The sequence below is a fragment of the Dryobates pubescens genome, chromosome 15, assembly GCF_014839835.1.
Source record: "Dryobates pubescens isolate bDryPub1 chromosome 15, bDryPub1.pri, whole genome shotgun sequence".
Classification (NCBI taxonomy): Eukaryota; Metazoa; Chordata; class Aves; order Piciformes; family Picidae; genus Dryobates; species Dryobates pubescens.
Window position 1 is genome coordinate 26,964,630 of NC_071626.1, and position 19,574 is coordinate 26,984,203.

A 19,574-nucleotide genomic window follows, 5' to 3' on the forward strand; every position below is an offset into this window, starting at 1 on the left:
GCGGAAGTGGCGGCGAACCCGCCCTTCTCAGTCCCCCTGCTTCCTTAGTCTCCCAGTCGCGCCGTGGAGTGTCCTGAGGGGTGGGGAAGCGAAACAGTTTCATTCTCTGGTCTGTCGGAGAAAGCGGCGGGCCCGGGAGACGGCCGGCTCCTCCGTGTTAGGATCCTGTTTGCCGTAAGAGTGGCAAAGGGACTACTTTGTGGCTCGGAAGGCAACGTCGCCATCTGCTTCCGGGGGAGGGCTCAAAGCCATCCGCGTAACTTCCGGCGAGCTGGAACGCGAGCGAGAGGGGTTCGGTGCGGGGGGAGACAGCCCCGGGGGACGGGACAACAACACTCGGTGGGAGCCGGCCCCGCCGCCCCGCACAACCGCCCCTCCGCGCCCGGTCCTCTCCCCTTGCTCCCCCCGGCGACCGTCCTGCCCGGCAGCCGCTGCCGGAGGATGCGTCTCGGCCACCGGTCCAGCCCCGCCGACCTCCTCTAGGGGCCCACTCCCGCCGCCCCTCTGCGCCCTGCCCCGCCGCGCCGCTCGGTGCGCTCCCTCATCGCCGGTGCTGTCCCCCTGACGTCATGTCGGGGGGTGGTGGGTCGCGCTATGCGGCCGAGTTCGTGCCCCCGCCTGAGTGCCCTGTGTTTGAGCCCAGCTGGGAGGAGTTCAGCGACCCGCTCGGCTTCATCGGCCGCATCCGCGGCTTGGCCGAGAAAACGGGCATCTGCAAGATCCGGCCCCCCAAGGTACCGCCCGTCCGGACTCTGGGTTGGGGGCAGGGCGGAGGGCCAGTCTCGGTGGCAGGACTGTGGACGTAGGAACCTGGGAAGCCGCTTCCCCCACTCCTAGTGCTTGCCTGGGCTTACGTATGTGGCCTTCCATAGGCCTCGGTGCCTGTGCCAGGGACACCGAGGAACCTACATAGTCTTTGATACCAGAGTTAGGTTTTGTTGAGGTTGCTTTGGATCAGGTAAGAAGCTAGCAGTGCACGGCGATGCCAGCGACTTCACCCTGTTTTTACTTTCAAGAGAACCCCAAACCAACAATGTACTTCTGAAAACTGCCAGGGCTTCGTAGGTGAGATTAAACGTTTGCTCCGGGAGCGGGGAGAGGGAGGAGGAGGAGCATTTCTTTTTAATGGGTCGTTGTTTATCAACGTAATCCTTATTTGTAATACAAGTGCGGCCAGCTTGTTGGTGCAGGAGAATTATGTTTATGCATAGCAGTCGAGGAGGAGACGCTTAAATCTCTCTCATGATCATTTGACGATGACTTGATCTATGATCTGGTAAACTATTTAGCCGAGAATATAAGCCAATTTAGCAAAAGGTGGTTAGATCAGTTCGTAATTAAAGTATACACAAACTTTTAATACAGCCCTAAAGTAAGAAAGATGAAAATAGAGAGGGGATGAAGGAAAACTGGGGGAGGGGAAAGGTATGTAACTGAGAACAGCTTCGATATGGGGATTGCTGGTTAGATTTCATGATCCTTTCTCTTCTCCTGACCTGTCTGGGTTGCTGGAATCTGGTTGGTTGGTTTAGTGATGTGGTGAAAACTTGACCTCCAAGGGGCTGCCCTTTCTAAAATAAGCAGAATGGCTTAGGTTGAGAGGCCACAAGAAATGGATCCAGATCCTGTTCATCGAGAATGAGCAGAACTTCCCTGGCTGTTGGAACACGTTTCTGCATGATTGCTTAGCTGTTTGCAGGGTGCATGTGTCAGGTTGATTTGCAACCTGCAATAAGGATTGCTTTATCCTAACCTTTTCTGCTGTTGCTATTCTTTTCCATTATTAGGAGCTGTAAGTATTTTACAGCTGTGCTTGAGGCCTTTATGTGCTGCAGCAGAGTAAATAGTGAATACTTTGTGGGGCTTGCCCACCTGGAATGGCCCGTCCTAACTATTGTATTTATGGACAGATAAGCTGCTGTAACTTCAGAGCTCTTAGCAAGCTGAGTGATGCTTGTTTTGATGTCTTCACGCAGTTTTGAGAGCTGGGGCTGGGAGGCACGTGTGGTTGTATGGAGAAAGTCATTGCTCAAGGCTCCCTTTCTGTTGAAAAATAGGACTCCCAACTGGTGATCTTATCTGTATTGAAATGACTGTAGACAAACATGAAACAAGTCAGATGCCTAATAACTTCCTTTGTTTAGGCTTTGTCACTGTGGGCTGTGAGAATTTTGCAATGTGCTGTGTGCATGGGACTTGAAATTTTCAAAGTAAATAACCAGCAAGCTGCAGAGTGTCCCTTGTGTTTAAACTCACTGTGAGGTGAGGAGTGCTGAGGCTCTTTGAACCTGATTTTCTTTCATGTCCTTTGATATTTTTAATTCTGTGAGGGTGTCCAAACTGCAATGCTGTGGGAAGAACATTATTTTCAAAGCAGAAGAATGGCATAAAATGGGAAAATGATGTAAGCAGTTACACCGAGAAGCTAATTCACTGGAGAGCTTGTTTGCTCAGACGTTGTTAGGGTCTTTGGGGGGGGAAATTTCTTGAAGCAGTAAAGTGTGTTTTTGTGTCTCTGTGTAGGACTGGCAGCCTCCATTTGCCTGTGAAGTACAGAGCTTTCGCTTCACTCCGCGAATCCAGCGCCTGAATGAACTGGAGGTGAGCTGCTCCGCTCTTCAGACACCTTTGTGTTTGCACTGAAGGCATTTTGGCAGCTTTCTGGATGGGGGAGACTTCAGCAACCCGTAGGCCACAGCAATGTTTGCGCTTGGCACCGGCACAGTTCGTATAAAATAACTCTCCACAGCGTTGAGAAAAGTCTGGTTTGTATTTTATTACCCAAAATAACCACAAGAGGTTGTTTTTTTTCCACATTCAACTGGAAACATCTAAAAGGAATGCCAAGGACCATGTTGTTTAGTAAGAAGAGCCAGTGTCTAGCCTTCAGGGCTTCACAGGCAAAGGAATTTTTCCTTTGTTAAAATATGGAGTGTTCTGAAGCCCCTGGTTATGTTATGCTGGCTTGATAATGCCTTTTAAACCTGAAAATGAACTGAGTCATTTGTGGTCTTCTTGCAGTTGGTTCATTTCATGATTCAAAAATCCATGGGAGCTTTCTTGAAGGTAGTAGGAGTCCCATTCTGCCTTGGGTTTTTGTTTGCTCAGTAGTCTTTCTTAAAGCCTTGTCGTGCTCCTACACCAGAATGTCATCTGTCACTTGGCTTGTAAATGGAAAGGGGTTTGAGTACTCCAGAAATACTCAAGGGAGGAGGCCCTTCTGCATGGTTGAGGCAGATACAGAAACTGTTTGTGACTCTCCCCCTCCAAAGCACCTTTTAATAATGGCTCTTGTGTTTCTCCCTGCAATGCTGATTTTTCACAAGGGTGGCATTTCGGTTTCAAACCCAGAAGCTCCTGGGTAGGAGTTTGGTTTATAGGCTTTTGAATGCTGAGAGAAAAAGCATCTCCAATTTTCTGTTTGTAAAGATCTTTCTTTATGTCAGTATTTCTATTTCTGGGGTTTGTTACATGACTAAGAAAGAGCTCCTTTGCCAAGTTGCACTTCAGACATACAAACACTACAAACCCATGGCATGCCTTTTTCCTCAGGACTGTGAGGTGTTTTTACTCAGGTTTTGGGCTGTATACATTTGTCTTCCTTCATTGATTGCAGGCAATGACAAGAGTGAAGCTGGACTTCTTGGATCAGTTAGCAAAATTTTGGGAACTCCAAGGATCCAATTTAAAAATCCCTGTGGTGGAGAGAAAAATACTGGATCTGTATGGGCTGAGCAAGGTGAGTAAGCAGTTGGTCAGGCAGAGACCTTGTTTTTCATTCAAGACCAGGAAGCCAAGCAACAGGGAAGGTTTATTTTACAGCATTGATCTCATTAATACAGAGATGAAATGGGAGAGTGGAAGAATACAGTAACAGAGTGTGGTATGTTTTGTTTTTTTAATGGAATGGATATGTCAGACATGGAGCACAGTTACATCAGTTGCCTTGGGTTGGTTTCCATACAGCATGTGTTGGTTGCACTCAGCTTGAACATCCCGATGGCAGCTGGCCACGTGCTTTTTAGTTCTCATTTTTCACATATGGTTGAGCTACAGGAGTTTGAGGTGGGTTTTGAGAAAGCAGAGGTGCACCTGAGTCAGTCCAGCTCCTGACATAGCAGTTCTGCCATGTTGTAATTACTCCCTTCTCTCTCCCAGGGTGTGCTTTACATGACATGAACACTCACCTGTGAGGGTTTATCATGTCAGCTTCTGGAGTAATTGTTCTACTTAAAGACCAAACCAAGCTAGGCTTAAGGGTTGCTGACACTTTATACTGCTTTATCAGCCAGTGGCTTGGATGGGAGCACACTGCATTGGGTTGGGAGCTGGCTGGAGGCTGAGCCCAGAGAGTGGTGGTGAATGGTGCTACAGCCAGCTGGCAGCCAGGCACCAGTGGTGTGCCCCAGAGATCAGTGCTGGGCCCCATCCTCTTTAACATCTTCATTGATGATCTGGATGAGGGCATTGAGTCCATCAGCAGTAAATTTGCTGACAACACCAAGCTGGGGGCAGGAGTTGATCTGCTGGAGGGTAGAGAGGCTCTGCAGAGGGACCTTGACAGGCTGGACAGATGGGCAGAGGCCAAGGGCAGGAGATTGAACACATCCAAGTGCCAGGTTCTGCACATTGGCCACAGCAACCCCAGGCAGAGCTACAAGCTGGGGTCAGAGTGGCTGAGAGCAGCCAGGCAGAAAGGGACCTGGGGGTGCTGGTTGATGGTAGGCTGAACATGAGCCTGCAGTGTGCCCAGGCAGCCAGGAGGGCCAATGGCATCCTGGCCTGCATCAGGAACAGTGTGGCCAGCAGGAGCAGGGAGGTCATTGTGCCCCTGTACACTGCACTGGTTAGGCCACACCCTGAGTCCTGTGTCCAGTTCTGGGCTCCTCAGTTTAGGAAGGAGGTTGACTTGCTGGAAGGTGTCCAGAGAAGGGCAACAAAGTTGGTGAGGGGCTTGGAACACAGCCCTGTGAGGAGAGGCTGAGGGAGCTGGGGTTGCTTAGCCTGGAGAGAAGGAGACTCAGGGGTGACCTTATCACTCTCCACAACTACTGGAAAGGAGGTTGTAGCCAGGCAGAGGTTGGTCTCTTCTCCCAGGCAACCAGCACCAGAACAAGAGGACACAGTCTCAGGCTGCGCCAGGGGAGGTTTAGGCTGGAGGTTTGGAAGAAGTTCTACACAGAGAGAGTGATTGCCCATTGGAATGGGCTGCCTGGGGAGGTGGTGGAGTCACCATCATTGGAGGTGTTCAGGAGGAGACTTGATGGGGTGCTGGGTGCTATGGGTTAGTTGATTAGGTGGTGTTGGATTGATCTTGAAGGTCTCTTCCAACCTGGTCTGGTCTATTCTCTTCTATTCTCTTCTACTCTATTCTACTATAGTTGTGTGATATGTTTTTTTCCAAGTTTGCACACAGATACATTCTTTTCTTTTGGAATTTGCCTTTGCACTGGCAAAATCCTTGCACTGGCAGAAGCTGCCTGCTAAGGATGAGTTGTTCATGTAAGTGGGGAGAGTCCTTTTGCAAGGTAAGGAATTAAGAAAAGGTCATTCTGGTGCCTCTCGGTCAGAGCATCACTTCTCATTCCTTAGCATGAGGGTGTTTTTTTTTGGGGGGAAAGTTAAAATTCAAAGCTATGAATTGAGTATCTTCTTAAGTCAAGGAGTGACAGGCTGGAAGTGATGGTAAAATCTAGAGCAAAGCTGATAAAATGTCTTTCAGTTTGCTTTTGTTTGGTTTTCTTTTCACGTCTCTGGTGGTTTGCTGGTACATGCAGACTATCTTAGGCTTACTGAGAAAGGTCAGGTTGCTGTTAACAGAACATTTGAGTTGCCTGCAGATCCTCAGGTGTAAGGTTACTTCCTCAGTGGCTCCTCCAGTCTTTGCTCTTCCATAGCTAATTTCAGAAATCAATATTTTTCATGGAGCTTTTGAAGTTAAGTTGAAATTTAGGAATAGTCTCAAGCTGTGCCAGGGGAAGTTTAGGCCTGAGGTGAGAAGAAAGTTCTTCCCAGAGAGAGTTGTTAGCCATTGGAATGTGCTGCCCAGGGAGGTGGTGGAGTCACCATCCCTGGAGGTGTTCAAGAGGGGATTGGGTGTGGCACTTGGTGCCATGGTTTAGTCAGGAGGTGTTGGGTGACAGGTTGGACTTGATGATCTCTGAGGTCTTTTCCAACCTTATTAATTCAATGATCTGCTTCTATGATATAAAATGGCCTTTCTAGCAGTTTGCTGTATATAGGATTTAAAAGAAATGGCCAGTAATGCTGCTGCTTGATCTAACTGTAGCTGTCTCTGATTATGGGAGCAACCAGAATTAGACAGTTGATGGATTCAACTTGATGATTCGACCAATTCAACTTGAATTTACGTCGGCTGTAAATTTCACTGCAGCAACAAAACTTTTCTCCACTGAGGTTTCTAACAGTCTGTGAAACAGGAAGCATGTGCAAAGAAGCATCATGCAAGACTCTACACTGTTGTGGAGATGCAATAATCATACAAAACAATAACATCAGCAAAATTAAAACCTGTTTGGGTTTTAAGCTATTGGACAGTGAATCTGTAGAGGGAGTGGACCTAATGGAAATGGGGCCAGAGTTTCTAAGGAACCAGCTTGTGCTGTTATGATCATTGCTTAGAGGCAAAGGGTCTGGGTTTTGTTCTGTGTCCATATTAGTCAATGTAAGCAGTGGTAGTTCTGTATGTGAACTACTAGACTCAAACCAGTTGAAGTCAGGTGTAAAAACTGGACCGAGTTAATTTGGAAGGCTCCATCTCTTTTTACAGCAGTCTGTGCTTTCTTTTCAGAGCCTTGTGAGAGTTTCTGTAACTCTGTAGTTGTGAACTCCTACATTCCCTTCTGTCTGGGGTTGGTCAGAATGGGCTTCACTTCTAGCCAGACTTGTGTTTTGCATCAGAGTGCAAGTCTGGTGGGAATTAACTTTTCAGTTTGTTCTGATGGTGGGGTTTGAATTCTCTCCAACACATGGTAAACCTTAACTGTCCAGCTCCTCATGTCTAGGACAGTGTGCCATTTACATTTGCTAGGAAAGTTGTCATCTTGAATGTATTGAGTAATGAAGGTAAGTGTTTATTGTTCAAGTAGCAGTCCTTCAGAAATCAGAGACTAAATTGGGAGGTTTGTCATTTTTAATAGAATCTTTTAACGTCTGATTGGTGCAGTTGATTCTTGGTATATGCAAGAGCAGCTCAAACCCTTTCACTTCTTTATTTATGTTTCAGATTGTTGCCAGCAAAGGAGGCTTTGAAGTAGTTACTAAGGAGAAGAAATGGTCTAAAGTGGCGAGTCGACTTGGCTACCTGCCAGGAAAAGGCACGGGGTCGCTGCTCAAGTCTCACTATGAACGAATCCTCTACCCCTATGAGCTCTTCCAGTCTGGGGTCAGCCTTATGGTATGATGCTGCTGCCTCATGATATGAAGAGGGGACCCAAACTGCATGTAGCGTGCTATTCATTACTGCATGTGCAACTGCACTGTAGGTCTGTGCCTTTTTAGAAGCTTTAGCTGTGTAAAGAATCCTGCAGCCACCCTCCTGCTCACCTGTGGCAGAGCAGCGCCAGCAGCCGGAGCGTGACGCCGTGTCCTTGTTTTCTGGTAGCCCTTTTGTTTAGGACTGAGGCCAGCCTCCCTGGGGAGGAAAACAGGGCAAAAGATGGTAGGATTATTTGGGAGGATGTCTGTCTGTCTCTGTGAGCTTGAGATTGCTTCCTTGTGTACAGGGCGTGCAGATGAACGGCTCTCTATTCCAAACGGCCTGTGTCACGCTGTGGGATTCCACTCCTCCTGTTTCTCAGCAGAGCGATTCACAGCCCATGGAATGATCGGCAGTGCCTGAGCGATCAACCTGGTGTTCTGTGTTCTGATCCTGCAGGGCATCCAAAAGCCAAACTTGGACCTTAAGGAAAAAGTGGAGGTTGAGGAGCTCAGCTCAGATGCCCAGGTGTCCCCAAAGCAGGCTTCAAGAATGAACGTTGTGCTGAAGAGAACCAGGCGCGTCAAATCCCAGGTACCCCTCCCTGCTCAGTGCCTTTTACAGAGGGAACATTGACTCCACCAGCACGGCAGCGCTGGCAGTGCTGTGGCCTTTGTTTGGCTGTGGGAGCCTGCTCCAAAGCACTACCAGGAAGCAGTCTTTGTTTAAATAAAATCCAGAGAAGGATGCCTCTTCGAGGCCTGGTTTGCTTACCATAGCTGCACTGTTTAAGTGGAAATGTTTAAAGGCTGCTTTTTGTTTATTGACAGCTGGCCTGGCTACCTTTGTACTTCATCTAGCTGTGAAAACTAAACAGCTAGAAAGCTGTTTGTGAAATGATGATGAAACTTCTGCTCATGCAGCATTCAACATTTCATAGAGCTCTTTCAGAAGTACCCATTAGTTATGCAAATAGGGTTAGGTAAGGCCTTGTTCATTGTGGCAATTGCACTCTAGCCTGATTCCCTCCAGCTGGGCAGACTGCTTTGCTGAAGGAACAAAGCAGGATTTCCACAAGGGTTCTGCTAAAAGGCAGTTTCTTTTCTTCTGGATTGGTGGTGCTGTAAGAAATTCTGCTGTTCTACTAGGGGATGTTAAATCCTGGGAATACCCTCCAGGGACTCTCAGACTGAATCACCACCATTTTAACTACTATGTCATTAGAAATAATCTTGAAGGCTTGTCCTGCTGGCTCCTTTGCTTCTGTTAAAGGGATTGCAGAGTCTCCCTCTCTGGAGATGTTCCAAACCTGCCTGGGTGTGTTCCTGTGTGATCTGCTCTGGGTGATCCTGCTCTGGCAGGGGGTTGGACTGGATGATCTTTCGAGGTCCTTTCCAACCCCTAACATTCTGTGATTCCATTATTCAAAGCAGGCCTTCACCTTTTGGCAAAGCTATCTGTTGCTGGCAGCATCCTGTGGCTCTTCACAGAATGGCTAGTAGCTCCCTGCAGGCCTGTCAGCAAAACATGGGCAAAGCTGGATTTATAAGCAACAAACTTAGTACTTGCTTGATGCTACTCCAGGCTTACTAAAGCACCACAAAGTTTTTTTCCAATGCTCTTAAATTGCTTCTTTCAAATGCATCTTTCTTATCACCAAGATATTTTGAGTATCTTCATAAACATTCATCTTTTCCTCTGGTGATGTGAGTGATTTACACTAAACTGCCTTTAAAAGTCTGTTTTCTCAGCTTCCTGAGACTGACTTGATGTTACTGTAGCCACACAACAATGCATCAGACAAGCAGTCCCGGGCTGTGATCTTACCAGATCTCTCCAGCCCTGTATTGTTAGCAAGCTATCCAGAAAAGCTGTGAATGCTGCAGGAACTGAACCAGTCATTTGTTCTGTGGAATTCAGTGGAATTTGAACAAAGCATGTGGAATAATGCTGGTGTGGCCTTTCTCATGATTCAAGTGTCACCATGTTACTAGGATCCTGTGGGATCTTGTCCTCTTCTCCTTTCAGTAGAATAATGGGTCTTGGTTTTTTGCCTTGGAACAAAATGATTCTGTGGTGATGGCAGCACAGTATATCTGCTGCATTTCAGTGGAAAGGCATTTCAGAAATGAGAGTTGATCTGAATTGGATCATCTGCCAGAAGTCCATTTTCAATATGTCTGTGTGTAGATTTAATTACCTGTTTTTCATGAAGCCTGTAGCCATCCTCCTTTTTAAACATTAGAGTTACTAAAGTGGCTGAAGTTAGTCTCTCAGTGCAGATAAAGCTCAACCTACTTGCTTAGCCAAAAGAAGTATTTTTTTGGCTCTGTTGGAAGCTATGTGTAACTCTGTGAAGTCAACTGTGAAACTGTACTTAGAAACCAAGACCTGTTCTCAGTAGCCCCAAATGGTGGAAGTGTAACTGTCTGGGGAATGCTGAGACATGGTTCCAGTTTTCAGTGCCCCTCCTTATGGCAGGCAGGACTCTGCTTACTGTTTGAAGTGCTTACCTGGAATTGTACCACTGATTGTCTCAATCACAGAATTCCAGTAGTCTTCAGAGAGCAGGCAATATGCAAATCATGTGAAAAGCTGCTAGCTCAATGTCCTGCTGCCCTAGCTGAAACGCCTGAAGGCTTTGTGTGGTGTGCTGAGTAGCCCAGGGCCTGGGTAGTGAGATGGCTGACTGCACTGACCCCTGCGTCTCGGTAAAGTTCTGCAAGTACTTTCCAAGAATGCTCTGCAGCTTGCAGATAGCTCCTCTAAGAATGGGTGATGAATAAGAAAGCATGAATAGCATAATCAGCAATAAACAAAGCTCCTCAGTAACAAAGGGAGGTGGCAGGCCTTCAGAAACCCCCAAACTACTGAACTGCTAGAGAAAGTGAAAAATGAAAGAAAACACAAGGAGGAATCTCTGTCCTGGAAGATGGGTTGAGACTCTTTGGATCCTGCAGTCAGCTGTCAGTTGAATGCATTGCTTCTGAATGGAAGAGGACAACAAAAAAGTAGAATCAGTTCAAGCTAGGAAAAGAAAATGTCCTTAAGGAAAGTTGAAATTTAGGAGGAGAGGAAAAAAAAAGGGTAGTGGATCTTCCTAGATAACCTGTTGGGGTGGATCTGAGTTTGTGTGGGAACTGTCTAAGAAGGTTACAGCATGACTGGGCATGCAAGTTAAGCAGAAGCCACTTGGCTGGTTAATTCCAAAGGAACTGCTAACTCTCCTGGTTCTGCCCAAACAGAACCCTAACATTCTGGAGGGGAGAAAAGGTCCCTGTAGTGCCCATGGGAAAGTGGCTGGGAAAGGCAGTGTGGGTAGCTCCTCCCACAGGGAAAGGCAAACCCATGGGTGGGGTTATCTTTGCTCAAGAAATCCACCACTGGGAAAAAAATGTGAAGAATTGATACCCTCTTCAGGGGCTATTGGTAGCCAGGGAATTAGCTGAAAAACTAACCCAAATGTTGAGTAGTATATCTGCTTTCAGGGGTCTTTTAAAGATGTGGTTTATTGCAAAACAGCAAAGTTAGTTGAATAAGCTGTGAAAGGTTCCATTCCCTGAGAGCAGTGATGTGGAACAAAAGAGCTCTGGGTTGTGCTGACAGCTTCTCCCAGTTTGTAAATACATGGATTCTTGCTTGCAACTCTTCTGGTCTCGTGCATTGGGGGTGGGGTGGTGAGGATGCAAATGTTTTGAAGTTGTCCAACCCTTAACAACACAGAGAAGATGGTGTGTGAACCCAGTGTGCCTGCAGCACGTCCTGAGCATTCACCCACGTACAAGAAAAGCCTTTGGGGTGTAATTCTGGTTGAGAAGGTGAAGGAAACAAAAATTGTGTGCATCCTGTAGGAGAGAGAAGAGCTGAGAATGGAATTGCAGTTTGACAAAGTTAACTTCTGGAGAATACAGTGTGGAAGTGTGACTCAGCTTTGTGTTGTCAGCAGTGAGAAAATGGCAAGAAATGCCCTGGTGGCCAAGAAGGCCAATGGGGTCCTGGGGTACATTCAGAGGAGTGTGTCCAGCAGATCCAGGGAGGTTCTCCTCCCCCTCTACTCTGCCCTAGTGAGGCCTCACCTGGAATGTTGCATCCAGTTCTGGGCTCCCCAGTTGAAGAGGGACAGGGATCTGCTGGAGAGAGTCCCACAGAGGTCTGTAGGGATGCTTTTTACAAGCCCTTGTAAAAAGTCCCTTCCCTGATGTTCAATTTTTCATCAGCTGACACCCCTAAGTCCTTCTCCTTGAGACTGCTCTTGAGGCATTCCTCACCCAGCCTATGTTTGTGTTTGGGGTTGCCCTGACCCAGGTTTAAGACTTTGCACTTGGCCTTGTTGAACTTCATGAGGTTGGCTTGGGCCTACCTTTAAGCTTGACCAGGTCCCTCTAGATACCATCCCTTCCCTCCAGCCTGTCAGCCAGGCCACACAGCTTGGCAGCATCTGCAGACTTGCTGCTCATGCACTCAATGCCACTACCCATGCCTCTCACAAAGCTGTTCAACAGCACTGGTCATAGCACCTACCCCTGAGGGATGCCACTTGTCACTGATCTCCATTTGGACACTGAGCCATTGACCACAACTCTCTGAGTGTGACCATCCAGCTAATTCCATATCCAGCCTGTGGCCCACCCCTCAAGTCCATACTTTTCATGCATCAGACCATAATTCTGTGGAAAAGAACAGGGGAAGTATTACCAGCAATTTACTTGAAGATAACCTTGTTGGAAGTAGATTTACTGAGATCTTTTAAGAGGAGTGAATTTCAGGAGGAAGACTGCAAATGAGGAGTTTAGTGGCCTTCTCTAGTAGCTTAGAAAGCATTTTCAGAGTATGAGGAGGCAACAAAACCAGCAAGGTTCAACATGAAAATAGCACTGCAGATGAAAACAGAACATGAAGGATCTTACTGCTGTCAGGCTTGTGGCAACAGTCTGGAAAAATGAAGGTAGGTGATGAATGGGAAACAGGAAGAAGTTCAGTTGAACAGAACACTCCAGGAAACAACAGTGGTAGGGCATGGAGTTGTCTCCTAATGGATCTTTCCACCTCTGATTTTGAGGTTGCAGGGGCACCATGAGTAACTGTGATTGCAGGAGTTGTGTTCATCACAAACTCGGGAGCAGCAGAGCTTAAGGAAGTAGCTTGGAACTCAGAGTGTCAGTGAATGTGTCTGCTCAAGGACAAAAACCTCCAAACAGGGCAAGTGTTGAAGTCCAAGGACTTAACTGAAACGTGGTGCTTGTGGAATATACAACTCTGGCAGTGTTTTTTCTCTTCTGAATGTCAAACCTTGTTCTCTTTCCTGCTGTGCAGACTCTCTGGTTTATCTGCAACCCAAACGGGACAAAAATGCTGTCTCTTGTTCCATTTGTCTTTGTTCGTTTGTCTTCTCGTGCTGCTGTTTTCTTTCTCTTGATGAGCTGATTTTGTGTAAGAGTAGGGTATAAATAAATGATGAAGAGATCTGGAAGGAAAATACTGATGGCTTGTGCTGGTGTGGTCTTGTTTTCAGGCGGAGGCTGGAGAAATGAGTAGGAATACTGAACTGAAGAAGCTGCAGATCTTTGGAGCTGGACCCAAGATGATGGGGCTGGCGTTGGGAGCAAAGGATAAAGAGGGTAATGAAATCTTGGGCTCGTTGCTTTAGCAATTAACAAGGCTGTTATGTCTTTCTGCATGTCTCTAAGAGACAGCCCTAAGAAGTAAGCAAATCATTCTGACTGGAGAAAGAAAGCAGCTGAGGACTCTAGGGTTTCCCGCAGGGGAGAGTTACTGCGTGCTTCCTGCAGCTCCCCGCGGTTTCAGCTCTTTGTGCATTACATAGTAACAATAACAGTTAAGCACCTGTTGCATGGACTGAGGGACTGGAAGGGCAAACAGGGTTTGGCAGTGCTGAAACTGTGCCCAAATTCTGAGTGCCATTCGGTCTGTTCTGCAAGGTGCTGGACGTCATCAGGATAAGCACACCACACCCTGTGCATTTTCAACTGGCCAGCTATAACGAGGCACTGCTGCTTGCTTTAGGCCACCAGGTTGCTTCTGTGAGGCAGGAGACCAGGCTGAGCATCTGTTTTGTTTCTGCAAGTTCCATGTATCTAGATCTATGTGAATAACACTGAACTGCATTTTCCTTGAAGATGAGGTGACGAGGAGGCGCAAGGGCAGCAGGTCGGAAGCGTTCGGGATGCAGATGAGGCAGCGCAAGGGGACCCTTGCCGTCAACTTCGTAAGTTGGGCTCTTCTGCTCTGATTTCTGACAGTCAGAAATCGATGCCCTAAACTCTTTCTCTTCTAAAACACTCCCCCAACCCTGCCCCAGAAACAGATGAATGGGTGGGAGATGATACTATTATGGGAAGAATTAACAGTGGCTTGAAAAACCTACACTGTAGGTTTCTGTTTGAATCTCTGGGGTAGGAAGAGTGTTGCAACCTGAAGTTTCTTGCTTGTGATGGGTTTCAGGGCTTTATTTTGCCACACACTTCTTGCATGCCTTCAGTAGCTCACTTTCTATTGGCGCTCCCCTTTGTAGAACAGTTACAGTACTACTTCCTTAAAAGCTATTTTGAGGTGCTCTGGGCCTTCAGGAGGCTCTATTTTTGGGTTGGGGTTTTTTTTTAGCAGTTCCAGCTTTCATGTCTTTTCTGGCTTGAGTTTAAGCTAGTCATTATTGAGATTCATGCAAGAAAAACCCCTGAGAGGGAAAATGAAGTGTTTCTAGCACGCTGATGTTTGACCATAGAAAAGATGTGGATGGTATTTCTTAATGTCTTTCATAACATAAGAATTTTAACTTTTTAAGCATCAAAATTTAGCCTGTGTGTGTCACCATGAATGAAGATGGTGTGTCTTTCATCCTACTAACTCAGCCATTCTTTGTTTCTTAGCCTGAGAGCACCTAGAAGAGCTTATTTTAAATGTTACCCATAGAAGGCCAAGGCAACTGAAAGACACAGAATTGTCAGGATTGGAAGGGACCTCAGAGCTCATCCTATTCTAACCCCCCTGCCATGGACAGGGACACCTCACATTGGATCAGGTTGCTCAGAGCCACATCCAGCCTGGCCTGCAAAACCTGAGGAGCAGATGTTGGTCAGTTAGAGAGCAGAAGGGCTCTGCAGAGGGGCCTCAACCGACTGGACAGATGGGCAGAGTCCAACAGGATGGCATTCAACATATCCAGGTGCCAGGTGCTGCACTTTGGCCACAGCAACCCCATGGAGAGCTATAGGCTGGGGTCAGAGTGGCTGGAGAGCTGCCAAACAGAGAGGGACCTGGGGGTGCTGATTGACAGCCACCTAAACATGAGCCAGCAGTGTGCCCAGGTGGCCAAGAAGGCCAATGGCATCCTGGCCTGCATCAGGAACAGTGTGGCCAGCAGGAGCAGGGAAATCATTGTGCCCCTGTACTCTGTACTGGTTAGGCCACACCTTGAGTCCTGTGTCCAGTTCTGGGCCCCTCAGTTTCAGAAGGACATTGAGACACTTGAAGGTGTCCAGAGAAGGGCCACAAGGCTGGGGAGAAGCCTTGAGCACAGCCCTGTGAGGAGAGGCTGAGGGAGCTGGGGTTGTTTAGCCTGGAGAAGAGAAGGATCAGGGGTGACCTCATTGCTCTCTACAACTACCTGAAAGGTGGTTGTAGCCAGGAAGGGGTTGGTCTCTTCTCCCAGGCAACCAGCACCAGAACAAGAGGACACAGTCTCAAGCTGTGCCAGGGGAGGTTTAGGCTCAAGGTGAGGAGAAAGTTCTTCCCAGAGAGTCGTTCGTCATTGGAATGTGCTGCCCAGGGAGGTGGTGGAGTCACCGTCCCTGGAGGTGTTCAAGAGGGGATTGGATGTGGCAGTTGATGCCATGGTCTAGTTGTGAGGTCTGAGGTGACAGGTTGGACTTGATGATCTTTGAAGTCTCTTCCAACCTTAGTGATACTGTGATACCTCCAGGGATGAGGCTTCCACCACCTCCCTGGGCAACCTGTGCCAGTGTCTCACCACCCTCACGAGGAAGAACTTCTTCCTAACATCCAATCTGAATCTACCCACTTCTATTTCTGCCCCATTCCCCCCAGTCCTATCACTCCCTGACACCCTCAAAAGTCCCTCCCCAGTTTTCTTGTAGCCCCCTTCAGATACTGGAAGGCCACAAGAGGGTCTCCTTGGAGCCTTCTCCTCTCCAGCAACCCCAACTCTCTGTCCTCACAGGAGAGGAGCTCCAGCCCTCATCCTTGTGGCCCTTCTCTGGTCACCTTCCATAGTAACTATATTTTTATATGTGGAAATAACTTCTGGGAAAAAATATGTAGGAGAAGTTGAATATGGAAAAATGAGATCACTGTGACAAACTGTGTGATTTCAGTTTTATTAGACAGCTGTACTGTTACTTCTGAGTCTAAGATGTTCCTAAGCTTGGTAAGTTTTGTGACTGGTGTAAGTGTGCTTTAATTTAAAAGGATTTTCTCTAGTTTCTTCCTTTATTCAAAACTGCATTTGTTTACTCTTTCCATTTCCTCTTCCTTTACTCAGAAATGTTTTTGTTTGCTCCTTCCATTTACTCTTCCTTGTAAAAAAATGAAAAGCCTGTAGTAGCAGAACTACTGCTTTGGAACTTCACTGCTGTAACTGTGATCTTGTGAAGTTCTGTGACTTAGTGCTGCTTGGTTCCACACCTTATTGTATACTTTGATGAGAGATCTTCAAGGAAAGCAGTCTTTGAAGGGCACAGGGGATAGATCAGCCTGATGGAACTTCTGTCTGAAAAATACTGTGCTGCCCTTCTGTTTCTACTTCTCCCTCATTCATTATCTGTGAAATGAGGTACATCTTTTCCTTTTTATTCCCTTCCCCCTAAGCAATCTTCTCCAGAAGCATATTACTGCAGAGCTAGGAAGCTGCATACTCCCCTAGGCTGCTGTAATTGAGATGGGGCTGGCATCAAGTATTTAACACAACTGTGAAGCTCTCATCAGAATGTTTTAGGTGACATCTTGATGAGAAAAAAACAGACCTCCAAAAACCAATCCCACCACTTCTGGTCTTTTGAGCTGTGTCAAGCAAGTACTGCATTACCCAAGGTTTCCCAGTGACTGCCTGGAGTTGTAGTGGGATTTGGAGCAAGTTACTCATCAAGTCCCTGTTATTAAACATTCATACAGCAGATATTTCTTCAAGTGTGCCAAAGTAGCAACACCATTTCATCATTTAGAGCTTCAGTGCTGTATTCAGTGTTTATATGAAGTTAAAAGTCCTCTGGACAGGAAGCAACAGCAAAGAAAAAAATATTGATGCTTTTTGAGAACTTTTTTGCCCCTTTGTCCCTGAGAATATCTCCCACTGAGTGGTCTTGCTGAGAGAATATCGTGGACAGACCCCTGCAAAATTCATTTGCTGTTGTCTTTGGATTAATGCTGCTCTCTTATAACTTGGATTTTTTTATCCTTTGTTGTAGAGAAGCTTTGGAAAAGTTGGTACTTTTACAGGCAGTTCCTTTCCCCTTGGAGTTTTAGATTGAAAGCTGTAGGTTTATGGGGCTTGCTGGGTGCTCTTTCCATTACAGATAGTCACTGTGCTGTTGCAAAATGAAGGTATCTGTGGTTCTGGAATAGTTGTTGGAGATATTCCTCAGCCATCTGCCCTTTGTGGGGGTTTAGTTTGAATTGTCTTCCATGATAGAGGCTTAAAGAGAGGCAGGGCACAACATTCTGAAAACTATAAACCACTTTTGCCTTGGAATAACTCCAGTGAGGTTCTGCTTTGATCTGCATGGAAAATGATTCTCTAACTGAACTGAATCAGTACCCAAAGTCCAGCTGCCTCCCACACAGGACTGCTTTGGGAAATTGAGGAATAATTGTTCATTACCAGTGCTTCTCAAAACCCAGAGGAAACTGTAGAATAGAATAGAATAGAACAGACCAGGTCGGAAGAGACCTTCAAGATCATCGAGTCCAACCTATCAACCAATCCAACACCACCTAAACAACTAACCCATGGCACCAAGCACCCCATCAAGTCTCCTCCTGAAGACCTCCAATGATGGTGACTCCACTACCTCCCTGGGCAGCCCATTCCAATGGGCAATCACTCTCTCTGTGTAGAACTTCTTCCTAACCTCCAGCCTAAACCTCCCCTGGTGCAGCCTGAGACTGTGTCCTCTTGTTCTGGTGCTGGCTGCCTGGGAGAAGAGATCAACCTCTGCCTGGCTACAACCTCCCTTCAAGTAGTTGTAGAGAGCGATAAGGTCACCCCTGAGCCTCCTCTTCTCCAGGCTAAGCAACCCCAGCTCCCTCAGCCTCTTCTCTCAGGGCTGTGCTCCAAACCCCTCCCCAGCTTTGTTGCCCTTCTCTGGACACCTTCCAGCAAGTCAACCTCCTTCCTAAACTGAGGGGCCCAGAACTGGACACAGGACTCAAGGTGTGGCCTAACCAGTGCAGTTTACAGGGGCAGAATGACCTCCCTGCTCCTGCTGGCCACACTGTTCCTGATGCAGGCCAGGATGCCATTGGCCCTCCTGGCTGCCTGGGCACACTGCAGGCTCATGTTCAGCCTACCATCGACCAGCACCCCCAGGTCCCTCTCTGTTTGGCAGCTCTCAGCCACTCTGACCCCAGCCTGTAGCTCTGCATGGGGTTGCTGTGGCCAATGTGCAGAACCTGGCACTTGGATGTGTTCAATCTCATGCCCTTGGACTCTGCCCATCTGTCCAGCCTGTCGAGGTCCCTCTGCAGAGCCTCTCTACCCTCCAGCAGATCAACTCCTGCCCCCAGCTTGGTGTCATCAGCAAATTTACTGATGATGGTGATGTGTTGGCCTGGGATTATATCCTTTGAGTTCAGGGAAGGCAGATTCTGAATGAAGGAGTTGGCAACAACTTTTGTTTCTCCTGTTCTCTCCCCAGGTCGATCTGTATGTTTGCTTATTCTGTGGCAGAGGAAATAACGAGGACAAACTGCTGCTCTGTGATGGATGTGATGACAGCTACCACACTTTCTGCTTGATTCCTCCTTTACCTGACGTACCCAAGGGGGACTGGAGGTGTCCCAAGTGCGTTGCTGAGGTACAGTTCACTATCAGCTTGCGCTTTCCACATGTGCTTGTGTTCCTGGGAAGAGCAGAAGAGCAGTTCAGCTTGATGCTGTTCCTTATGGGTAGAAGGCACAGCTCTGTTTGGAATGTTGTCACGATGAGCTGTCAATCTCCACTACTCTTGCTTGATGAGCCATGAGGAGAAGGACATGTTCCTTTCAGACTTGCCACAGCTAAAACTTTGGCATTTGTGTGCTAAGAGCTGAAACTGGATTTGATAAGCTGCTGAGGGCAATGAGGGTGAGCAGTAGGGTTGTGGTAGGTGATTCAGCGTGGTCAAATGAAGTGACTAAAGTATGCACTGTGGGCCTAACAGGGCTTTGGTTATTGGGAAATCATTCTGGCATTGTTGAGAAGAGCTTGTAGCAGAAAGTGAAAGAAACCTAGAAAAATGTATCTATTTTGTATTTGTTTTGGACTAAAAGGAGCTGATGAGGCTCTGAAAGTGGAAGCTGGCTGAATGTCAGTGTTGCAAAAAGAAGGTTCCAGATGACTGATCAACACCCTGAAGGCATCGACCATCACTTGGTTGGTTTGCTGATGTCTTGAGCAAACAAATGCAGGATTCAGAGGGGAAAAGCTTGCAGCTTTTAAATCTGTAATTTTGGAACTGGCTTTAACTTTTTGAGCCCATGCCCCCCTGCCAGAGGGGCAGCTGCACAGCCCCCCAGCTGCGTGTGCCCCTTTCCTGCCACATTGCCCACACCCTTCCTGGCTGTGGGCTTCATGGTGCTGTATATGAATAGTTGTGCAGCCCCTCAGCAAGAGAGCTTAGGTTGTCAGATGAACTCAGGGAAGTGCTGTTGAGAGAGGTGGAAATCATAGTTACAGGCAAGGCAAAACCAACTAACCCTTGAGGCTGCTGCTCACAGAGTGGGTTCAGCTGCTTTGTTTATTGTTCCCTTGAAAGAGATCAATAAAGGAGTGTTTAGCAAGTGTGGTAGGTTGAGAGAGGGCCTAGCTCTCCCTCCTCCACAGAGTAAGAAACCACAGCTAAACCCAGTCAGAGGAGCAAAGCTATATATTTACAAGCATATATGGAAAGCAGGTTATATATAA

At 47.3% G+C, this 19,574-nt stretch overlaps 1 protein-coding gene across 1 annotated transcript in view; it reads left to right on the plus strand.

Moving 5' to 3' along the window:
- The first annotated feature begins 397 nt into the window (after positions 1 to 397).
- KDM5A (lysine demethylase 5A) overlaps positions 398 to 19,574 on the plus strand; it is a 67,166-nt gene continuing 47,989 nt past the window's right edge. The window contains exons 1-8 of the mRNA XM_054167933.1: positions 398 to 734; positions 2,524 to 2,601; positions 3,617 to 3,739; positions 7,247 to 7,417; positions 7,898 to 8,032; positions 12,951 to 13,056; positions 13,576 to 13,664; positions 18,328 to 18,486. Coding sequence (XP_054023908.1) covers positions 570 to 734; positions 2,524 to 2,601; positions 3,617 to 3,739; positions 7,247 to 7,417; positions 7,898 to 8,032; positions 12,951 to 13,056; positions 13,576 to 13,664; positions 18,328 to 18,486 — 1,026 coding nt within the window. The 5' untranslated portion in view covers positions 398 to 569. The remainder of the gene's footprint in view (positions 735 to 2,523; positions 2,602 to 3,616; positions 3,740 to 7,246; positions 7,418 to 7,897; positions 8,033 to 12,950; positions 13,057 to 13,575; positions 13,665 to 18,327; positions 18,487 to 19,574) is intronic.